The sequence below is a fragment of the Gadus chalcogrammus genome, chromosome 18 (genome assembly GCF_026213295.1).
Source record: "Gadus chalcogrammus isolate NIFS_2021 chromosome 18, NIFS_Gcha_1.0, whole genome shotgun sequence".
Taxonomy (NCBI): Eukaryota; Metazoa; Chordata; class Actinopteri; order Gadiformes; family Gadidae; genus Gadus; species Gadus chalcogrammus.
The window spans coordinates 15018591-15029379 of NC_079429.1; the positions used below are offsets into that span (position 1 = coordinate 15018591).

The window sequence follows — 10789 nt, forward strand, 5'->3', positions numbered from 1 at the left end:
TGCGTGTGTTTGTAAACATCCATGTGCATTGATTAAATTAAAACTAACAATTTTTAATGATTGTAAATAGAGTACACTCATATGTTAATATTCTGGTCTTCATACGTCTTTTAAATCCATTTGTAAAATTACTAGAAATGTATTGCTTGAGTTAGAGTAGTGTTTGTATATGTTCGAAAACACACCGATGTCCGCCATGTTTGATGGCCGTTTTGAAATTGAATGACATATCTGTATGACAGAGCTAGAGTCCTGCCAAAAGCTGGGAAGTACCAAGACCGCCTGGGGGTATGAGTAATACAACATATTGAATTCCTGTCCCTGTGATCATAATAACTGTCAACCTCTCAAAGATTGGCCGCCAGAACCATAGCTCCAACATGGCCCTAATGATGAGTGCTCAGTTCCAGCTACCTAGCCTTTTCGTGTATTATGTAAGATTGTCACACACTAGCGCATATAAGATGATGACTTGGCATAGAATTTACAGACTTTAATTGAACTTGCCGGAATACGAGCTTCGATGGAAGAGATGTCTTTGTTTACTAACAAGACAGAGGAAGTTGAAACAGGGCAGACGTGCCGGAATTCTACTACTATTTAAAACTTTTAAATAAATGCTTCCAATCCTTCTACTGGCTAATGTTCAATCGATGTGGGTTGACACAGAGATTCCTGACCAGGCCGTAACATCGGCTGGATTCCAGGTCTTTAGCCAGGACAGAACAGTTGATTCAAGCAAGCACAGTGAGCTCTGTGCTATGGTGAACCTTCTATGAGCTATGGATTAAGCAGCACTTGCATCATGTTGCTCCCCACTCCTTGAGTTGCTATGTTTAAACCCTTCTATTTTCCCCGGGAGTTCAGATCAGTCATTCTGAGTTAGTCTATATCCCCCTTTATCTCCCAAGGCACACAAGACCATTGCTTCGGTTGGTCTGCAAAAGAGGAACCGTTTTTTTTTTGGAGTTTCAAACAGAGCCAGTATGAAGAAGGTCCTCCCTAAATCCCACATGTGGAGAGCCGGCCCTGGACCATTGTCAAACCACATTCTGGGACAGCTACAAACCCCTCGCTCGCCTTTCTTTTGGAAAGGCTGAACATGCCTACATTCTTGTCCTTCCCGCATGCAAACAAAGGCTTCCACAGGTCAGGCCAGCTCTGAAAGTGGAGTGATGAGACAGTTTCTACACTCATGCCACGACTGGCTGAGGTATGAAGAGGCAGCCGGTGAGGACATAAACGAGTCTCCTGCCACATTCACCACTGCATCGATGTTGTCCCCAAGAAGGCTGTCTGATCTTTTCCTAAACAGATGTCCTGGGTTGATGGCCACTATAACTCCAGGAATCCTGACCAGTAAACAAAGGCCAGATTCGACCTTCGCCCGGCCATCAGAGAAGCAAAAAGGGCAATAATCGACCAAAGTAGAGTCTAACTACAACTCCACATGCGCTCAACAGACTACAAGGGACAACGACTTTTACCTGCGCTTAGAGAGGGACAGCGACCCAAACCTGCAGTCACTGAGTGCTAAGTCAATGGATCAACTGTATCCGAGGCTAGGCAAGGCTAGGGCAGATCAGCTAGTAGAGGTCTTCAGTGATTTCCTTAACCTCTCCCTCAGTGTGTCCTCTCGGATCACCTGCTTCAAGAGGACCACCGTTGTCCCTGTGCCCAAGAGCACCCTAGCCCCCTTCATGATTGACTACACGCCTGTAGCATTGACCTCAGTCATTATCCAGAGCTCTGAGCAGCTATTCAAGGAGGACAGAGAGGAGGACGGTACCTGCATCGCCTCAAGACGACAACCTCTCTCTCAACATCAGCAAGACAAAGGAGATGATTTTGGACTACAGGAGGCAAAGGGAGCATTCCCCGATCACATCAATGGAACTGTGGCGGAAGGGTGCAGCATCTTCTGGTTCCTTGGGTTGCACATCAACAATGAACTTACCTGGTCGGCCCACACAGACAAGGTGGTAAAATCAAGTGAAACGTCTCTTCTTCCTGAGGAGGCTGAGGAAGTTTGGTATGGATCCAGTCGTCCGCCGAAACGTTTACAGGTGCACTTTTGAGGGCCTTCTGACCGGCTGCATCTCAGTGTGGTACAGGGGCTGCACAACCAAGGTCCGTAAGGTGCTAGGCAGGGTGACAAGACTGCAGAACACCACATCATTGGCAGAGATCTCCAGGACACCTCCAACACACCCTGACTCAGGATATCTCTCAGGACTCATTGCAGACTTTTTTGAGATGGACACATTACTGGTCCATCTTGTCTCTCTCCGGCAGACTGAAGGAAGGTTTATCATCTAGAGCCATCAAGCTTTTCAACAGTAGGGGTTTTCTTACATTCGCTCACTTTATAACCGTTTTAACCTAAATACTTTAATAATTGATATTCAACCTCATAATTGCGTGCAACTGTCATAACTTGATTTTGGATAAAATTGTTATTATGCTTGTACCCTATAATATAGTTATTGCTTTCTTGTGTATTTATCTTTAGATTTATATGTTATTTAGTATTGTGGTTCAGCGTTCTCTTTCTTTCAAGAGTTTTATGCCCTAAATAGGTATTTGCTGGCAACTTATCATAAGAATATTGGTGCCCAGTCAGTTTTTGGCATCCGACAATAAAATACTTGAAAGTTGATATACTACAAATGCAAAAAAGTGTCAAACAATAAGCATATCAAATGGAAATAAAACGTTTGAAAGGTGTAGTTATCTATCTTCACTTTTTCTCTTTTCACTGTCAATGTGTTCTTTTGCCTCCGGATATTGTGAACGTTAAAATTGACTTTATGGATGTGAAAATAATTATAAACTGTCTATGTTTGGTTTGAAAATGTGTAGAGTTAAATTAACATATATATATTTGTTTTAAGGAAATAAGCCCATCCAGAAGAGGGCAGTGTTAAGACATGATGTGTTGGGCTCGGTGTTGAGAACAAAGAACTTGCATTGCCTTGCTGGCCTAAACAAAGTCTCCAGCTAGACAAGGGTTGTGTATCTGTCACACAGATCAAGGATTTGTTTATGAAGTTGCTCTGAAAGTCAACTCATGGTCACTTTTCAACTCTAACTTTTAATAAATCAAACTACTATCACAAATCTATTTGTTCTGAATGATAAACAAATTCCCCTGTGTTAACAGGCAACCATTCTTAAAATGATTTTTAAACCTGAAGATATCCCAATTTACCAACAATTTGTAATGTAATGTAATGCAATGTCTGTGTAAAGTGTTTACAAGTTTTCTTGGAAAACAGGCATATGACTGCAAGATGTGAGCGATAAAATAGTACAAGACAGAATTGGCATTATTCTCATGTGCTTTGGAAAATCGAATTAAATCATATCTGCCTAACACCTCGACCTTTAACATTTATGGATGTAATCTTTGTTTTAATTTAAATAGGGAGATTAGGCCATCGTTCAAACATATCATATCTCTCTTTGGGACAAAATAATACAAAAAAATATGAAAGGGGAGAAAAAGAAGAGTGGACTTTAAAGTCTTTAGAGCGTGTGAGAGCGCGAACACGAGCGAGTGGACGAGGCTGGGCTAGGTAAGGTCATTTAATGGTTAGCTTGGGAGAAGCTAAATAGAGATACGCAGACAGCCCATGGTGCTGTCTGGGGGAGAGATAACGGCACAGGGGTAAGTGAAACTGTCATGCTTTGGTATCATACAAGTACAAGAGTTGCTGAAAGCATTTCTCCAAATGTCATGGAGAACATTGAGATTCAGGTCTTATTCACACACCTCATCAAGGTGAAATAATAAATAAAAGAAAATCAGATTCATTACAAGTCTGGTCATTTCTTTTATAGAGATGTTCCAGGTGCACTTTAACTGACCATAGTTGACGCATACACAAGCTTGGGCACACACACACACACGCACGTACGCACAAACACGCACGCACGCAAGCATGCATGCACACTCATGCATGCACTCACGCACACACTCAGTTCCTAATATTGAAGCAGGACTAATATTATATACAAACATTAATACCGATATGTTGACACGCAAAATGTTTATTTTTGTGTGTCAGGTTGTGCGGGTGTGTGATCTTTGAATCTGATATGGTAATATTATTTTGACACACACACACACGCACGTGCACACACTAACGCACGTGCACACACTAACGCACGCACACACACACACACACACACACACACACACACACACACACACACACACACACACACACACACACACACACACACACACACACACACACACACACACACACACACACACACACACTTCTACACACCCTTCCACATTCTGCTCTAGAGAGTGTATGTTCTAACTCATCCACCCCATGGGCAACAATCCCATGGCAATCTTCTCCCCCCTCTTTTCCCTTCCTCATTTCTCCATCTCCTCAAATCTGCCAAGAGGAAATACCATCTAGTTCTCTCCTTCTCCCTCCCCGACCCCCTCTCCTCTCTCCTCATATAGAGTCGTCCCTTCTCCTCTCTTCTCCACGTATCTATGGTCTCTTACATTTGAATCTTTTCCCTCCTCCTTTTCATTTCCGATCTCTCCTCCTCTTCCTCCTCTAACCGATCTTTTTCTTGTTTTCTTGTTTCCTTGATTGATTTCTCCCCTCTTTTCTTTAATCTCGGTCCAACTGTTGTGGCGCCCCTCTTCCGTCCCTGTTTAGTCTCTCTCTCTCTATCACTCCTGTTTATCATCAACTCTCTCCCTCCCTTCCCCTCTCTCCCATCTCTCCTCTCCCAACATCTCTCCCTCACTCTCTCCTCCTCCTTCCCTCTCACTCTCCCTTCTCTTCATCCCTCTGTCCCGCCTTCCTTTGACAGAGCTGCCCTGTGTCACACCCACACACACACACAAACACACACACACACACACACGACACACTTATACTTTGACACACATACACAAACACACACACACACACACACACTTTCTCTCCCTCTCTCCACCTCTCTCCCTCTTTCTCTGTGAGGCTGGCTTTGTCTCCACGCTGCTTCTCTGTGGAGAGCACCTCGCTCCTCTCCTCTCCTCTCTCCTCCGCGCTCCTCCGACCGGACGCCTCCCCGCAACGCGCCACCATTCCCCCCCCGGAGAGCTCTGCGCTGGCAGCCCAGCCCCGGTCGCGGCTCAGCCTGGGGAGAAAGTCCCTGGTGGTGGCCGCCGTGGGGGTGATGCTGGTGCTGGTGCTGGTGGTCCTCATCCCTGTGCTGGTCAGCTCCGTGGGCGCTGCCGGGGACGCCGAGCAGACCCCCTCGCACTTTGAGATGCTGGGCACCTGCAAGATGGTCTGCGACCCCTTCACCAACACGGAGACGGGTGTCATGGAAACAGGCGGCGGCGGTGGCGGCGGTGGTGGCGGCGGTGGCGGCGGCGGCGGCGGCGGCGGCGGCGCGACGACAGACCCCCCCTTGGACGACAACCACCTTCAGGACGCCTCGGACGCCGTCCGCCTCTCGGGCCCGTCGCCGCTGCCCACCTACGGAGTCTTCGGGCCGCAGGGTCGGCACGGACGCCCCGGGAAGCCCGGACCCCCGGGACCGCCCGGAGAGCCCGGTCCGCCGGGACCCAAGGGCCCGCCGGGGGACGGCGTGGACGTGGTGCGGGCGGGGGCCCTGGGCGCGGTGGGAGGTCGGGGGGCGGTGAGCGCGGCCACGTACAGCACCATGCCGCGCGTGGCGTTCTACGCGGGCCTGCGGAACCCGCAGGAGGGCTACGACGTGCTGCGCTTCGACGACGTGGTGACCAACATCGGCGAGAACTTCCAGGGCCCCTCGGGGAAGTTCATCTGCAAGATCCCCGGGACTTACTTCTTCATCTACAACGTGCTGATGAGGGGCGGGGACGGGACCAGCATGTGGGCCGACCTCATCAAGAACGGCCTGGTGGGTAGTAGTCTTCCCTTCCTTTGATGTTTAGCCCTCATTCCAAGTACCCAAACATTCTCAGATCTGTTGACTTATTATCATTATTTAATCATTCAGCAGACGCTTTTATCTAAAGCCACACACAGTTGATCCAGAGACAGCTCATCAATGACTGTTATGGGTATTGCTCAAAGGGTGCCTACCGGTTAAAAGGGGCGCTGTTAGGCTGGGGGTCAAACTCCCTAGCCTCTCTTCTTCCCCAAAAACATATATTTTTGGGATAATTATCAATATTCTGTACAAGCACAGCAAGTCAATACTTCCAAATGGAGAAAGTAGAAGTACTTGTCTATGTTTACCCCTTTCCATAAACTGAGCTCACTGTTTTCATGTGTTCTGACGTTTTTCCGATAAGTAGCGGTTGTGTTCATTGACTGTGCACTTGACCAGAGCAAACTTCAACCGGAGGGAGGGACTTCCCCTGTGAAAGCTCTTCAAGCTCCAAACAATAACTCTAATGGGCACATTACATTACAACTGCCCGAGCCTGATTTGCGCGCTGCAGTGACCCCGCGCCGATAGATCGGAGGAGTGCAGTAGAGTAGGCAGTGTGGTGGAAGTCTTCCGTGAGTAGTCATGCGATCATGTGCGCAGCGATGGGCGAGTTGCACGTTAGCCTGGTGCTACACCACGCGATGACAATGCCCAGTGGCATGCTGTCAGCCCCTGCAACGCTAACCCATTACACCTCCCCTCATGCACACCGCAAAGAGGGGAGAGAGAGAGAGAGAGAGGGAGAGAGAGAGAGAGAGGGAGCATGCCCCTATCTCAACTTGGCACACATCAAAACGGGGCCCGCGGGCCGGCCAGGTTCAAAGCAGGTGCCCTTTGAAATACAGGGCGCTTCACGCAAACCGTGTGGTGTTGCTGGGAGATATCTCCCCCCCCTGACACCCCGCTGTAAAAGGTTTTAAATATATGAAACTGTCAAATTCCCCATATTCATGTCTTCTAATATGTTTTAAGCCCTGGGTGCAGCAGCCCGTGATCAAACATCATGTCAATCAAAGCCCGGAGACCATTTGAAGCGAGGAGATTGGCCAAATAGTCTGGTGGTGGACGGACTGATTATGATGGAAGTCACGCGCTCCCAACAGGTTTATAATGAGAGGGATGTTTGGTCTTGTTTAATCTCCCAGCATTTTTAATCCAGCCATTTTAGACCTATGATAAATAAAACTGTCTGTGCTGCCATGGCTAGATACGGTAATATAATGTTAATATTTATCCCAGGTGGAAAGGTTGTAAGCATCAGAAATAATTAAAAAGAGCTGTCTATACATATTTATATGATTAGAAACCTGTAAGCCCAACAGCAAGATCAACAACTATTATTTCCTGCAAAATGGTTCATCCTCTTGTAACAAAGGTGGTGGCCAATTAATTTGCACAATCTTAGCATCATCATCATCATCATCATCATCATCATCATCATCATCATCATCATCATCATCGTCATCATCATCATCCTTGCTCTAGAGTCGCAGACCCCTAATGACCATCTAGTTTCACCCCTTTCAGTTCAAACGGCTCCTTATCAAAGTGTTTGGTTATTGGTTGATTATTGAAGTCCCATAACCAACACAACTACGGCAACACCAAAAAGTACTAAGGGCACCAATACTTTTTGAACCCTGCGTTTGAAGGCAAGTTAAAAAATAATAAGGGGTAGTTGCTTGGTGATTCACTCTGCTAGTGTGCTAGACACAAATTAGCCTCATGGCTACACAGGTTAAATTCCCATCAACCCAAATCCCGTCTTCCGACGCTGTCCATAAAAGGTGACCCTACGGCGTTTTCCGTTCCACAGCAACCATATGCACCAACAGACAGAGGAAGGGTTATAGCCAGGGTTGGCACTTGTAAGAGGGTTAGATCAGGGTGAGCAGGGGGAGGGGGAGGAGGAGGACGAGGAAGAGGGGGAGGAGAAAGAGGTCAGAGCAGAGATGCCCTCATCTCCCTGACATCCATCATCACATTGTCACACAGGGTTGAACGTGTCCTACTCTGTGAGCCCCGTCCCCGGCCCAGGGCACCACGGAGCTAATTACAACTGCAGACCGGCCTTCGTGGTTCTCACTTTGCCCGCAACCTGTCGCAGCAGTCTGGGCGTCTGGGAGGAGGGGGATTGATAGCGCCCTCCCTCAGAGGTCGGCTAGAGGTTCAGCACGGCATCCCGACTGGTAACCCTTCGCCAGATTAGGGACCGCTTCCGCCCTGCAGCGGGCACCAGAGGGAGAGTTTGATGCTGTACTTTGGATCATATTTCAAAAAGGGATTTTAATGCTAAAAACAGCCGACAATGACTTGAGAAGGGATATGGCCTAAGGAATATGAGGTCCGTCCCTCTGACTTGGCGTGTCTGGACAAACATTACACCTTACTCATTGTCCGACACATACGACCAAAAACAAAACCAATGCCTTAGTTTGTGCACGTCACTCTACCCCTCCCATCTTCTTCTCCTCCTTGCTCACCATCACCACATCATTCTTTCCATTTCAAAGTAAATTAGCAGGTGCATTTGTCTAAAGCGACTTGGCTACAATGCTTACGGGTCAAGCTTTGCGCCGATATCTCTACAGTGAGGCGGTACTGCACTCACGGGGGGGCGGTCCAGGATCCAGAGCCTGTAGTCTCGGTCGCCAGCGTTAGCGCTGCTAGGCGACCCGGTGCTAACCCTGTCTCTCTCCAGGTGAGGGCCAGCGCCATCGCCCAGGACCAGGACCAGAGCTACGACTACGCCAGCAACAGCGTGATCCTTCACCTGGACGCCGGCGACGAGGTCTTCATCAAACTGGACGGGGGCAAGGCTCACGGGGGCAACAGCAACAAGTACTCCACCTTCTCAGGGTTCATGCTCTTCACAGACTGAGGGGGTGTCCAAAGGCCGAATCCACCGACATCCACTTCCTGCCCTTCCACTCGGCTCTCTGGCGAGGCAGGTTGGCGTTGTCTCTAGTCACTGATCCAGTCTGTTATGTAATGTTTGTTTTTTTGTCTTTGTTCAAAAGAGAGCCCCCTGCACTCGGAAACCCACAAATGTTATTTTTGCGGTGAATTCTCTTTCGGCAGCATGACGTTTGGTGTGACAGATTTTTTCAAAAGCAGAAACGTTTATCCCCCCCTTCCCTTCTAACACAGATGGACAGCTTCTCTGTGCTTCCTGGACGTTGTGGGTGATGTGCCTGTGTAACTCAAATGTGTGATGTCAGAACTAGGCCAGACCTATCATGGTCCAGTAGGCAAAAAATATTCAAATTATTTGGTGAGGGAGGGGGTAGGAAGGGGAGGCTATTTCATGCATCCCGTTATTCTCAACGAGGGTAGGGCAGTTTATTGAAAATATGATATCTACATATTCATATTCAAATTGAAACATATTGTAATGTCGGGTGCAGGGGACTCTTCATGGCGGCCATCCGTTGCTCGTAGTAACCGTCTGCCTCAAGCGTTGTGCTGTTCCTTATCACCCATACGTCGTAGTACAACGTATTACAGCGTGCCTGCCACTGTGGGGGGAGAAAGAGAGGAGACCCGTGTAATTGGCTGATTGAGACAGAGGCGAGCCACGCTATTGGTGGATTGAGACAGAGGTGAGCCATGCTATCGGTCGATTAAGACAGAGGTGAGCCACGCTATTAGTGGATCAAGAGACGCAAGCCGCATGATTGGTGGAGAGAAAGATAGGTGAGCCACGCTATTGGTGGACAGGGAAAGAGGCGGGCCACCTGGAATGACGTGAGCCATAAGATGGGTGGACAGAGAGTTGAAGCCAGGATTTTAGGGTAAAAAAGACCAACCGTCATCGTCAGCCGGGCGGTCGGGCTGTCACTCTGAATCCCTGCGGTGGATCCCTGCGCCCACGCGTCCTCCTTGTACCTGCCTGGCTGAGCAGGCGTTCTCTCACGCTGCCGCGGATGGTCATTTAGGATGACAGACGCTTTCCTAAAAGGTTGTTTGCTTGTGTTTTTGTTGTGACTACCTGGAAACACCATGTCATGTGATGTTATGTTTTGCATATTGTGCAGGTGGGTAACATTGTACATTTTGAAATTGATAATTGATGTATGAACACATTCAGAGAAGTCTATATATATATATATATTTATTTGTGTGTGTAATAAATTAATATTGCTGTTGGTCGTTACTCTAATGATACTAAATGTGTGAGAGAATCACAGGTGATTTATAAATCTATTCATTTGTGACCTCGGAAGTAAAAATACATTTTATTGTATTCATTGATAATGGTGACGATGACAATGAACAAATGGCTATGCTTGATGAGAAATCAAATGTAACGTAGTCTTTTTTTCTAATCTGTTCTTCAATGTTCATGCCTTTCGCTAATAAACATAGGGTCTCATAATTGGCAGTCACTTATTTACGTGTTGTTATTGATCAATCCATCAAGTCAGCTGTTTATTCATCAACTCCCTATTCAAACCTATGTGATTTTCTTCCAGGGAAATGTAAAGCTAATCAGCCATCAGAATACGACCAGGTCAGGAGCCAATCAAAACCCCTTCAGATCAGGAGCCAATCAAAACCCATTCAGATCAGGAGCCAATCAAAACCCCTTCGGATCAGGAGCCAATCAAAACCCCTTCAGATCAGGAGCCAATCAATACGCTGATGATCAAAATGCCAAAAGGCTCACAAAGATAATTGTGCCTCGATCACAATCAGAGGGATGGCCGGCTCTGTCCTCCTGGTGGTGTGCTGTGGGAGGCCTATTTCATACAACCGGCTTTGTTGAGCCGGCTTGGGGACTGCGAAATGACGTGAAACCCAGGACAAAGTCAAGGCTCCAGCTGACGGCAGCCTCGGAGACAGC

General features: G+C 47.6%; 1 protein-coding gene across 1 annotated transcript; it reads left to right on the top strand.

Moving 5' to 3' along the window:
• The first annotated feature begins 5141 nt into the window (after positions 1-5141).
• On the top strand, positions 5142-10319 carry LOC130370933 (C1q-related factor-like). Its single transcript, XM_056576499.1, has 2 exons — positions 5142-5907; positions 8645-10319. Exons 1-2 carry the CDS (start codon positions 5197-5199, stop codon positions 8822-8824), a joined length of 891 nt encoding a protein of 296 aa, XP_056432474.1. The 5' UTR covers positions 5142-5196; the 3' UTR covers positions 8825-10319.
• Positions 10320-10789: the final 470 nt, after the last annotated feature.

Bases quoted from the DNA above. Each gene is read 5' to 3' on its own strand.
- LOC130370933 (XM_056576499.1), top strand. From the start codon at position 5,197: ATGCTGGTGCTGGTGCTGGTGGTCCTCATCCCTGTGCTGGTCAGCTCC. The intron at 5,908-8,644 runs GTGGGTAGTAGT...GTCTCTCTCCAG, and splicing joins ACCTCATCAAGAACGGCCTG to GTGAGGGCCAGCGCCATCGC.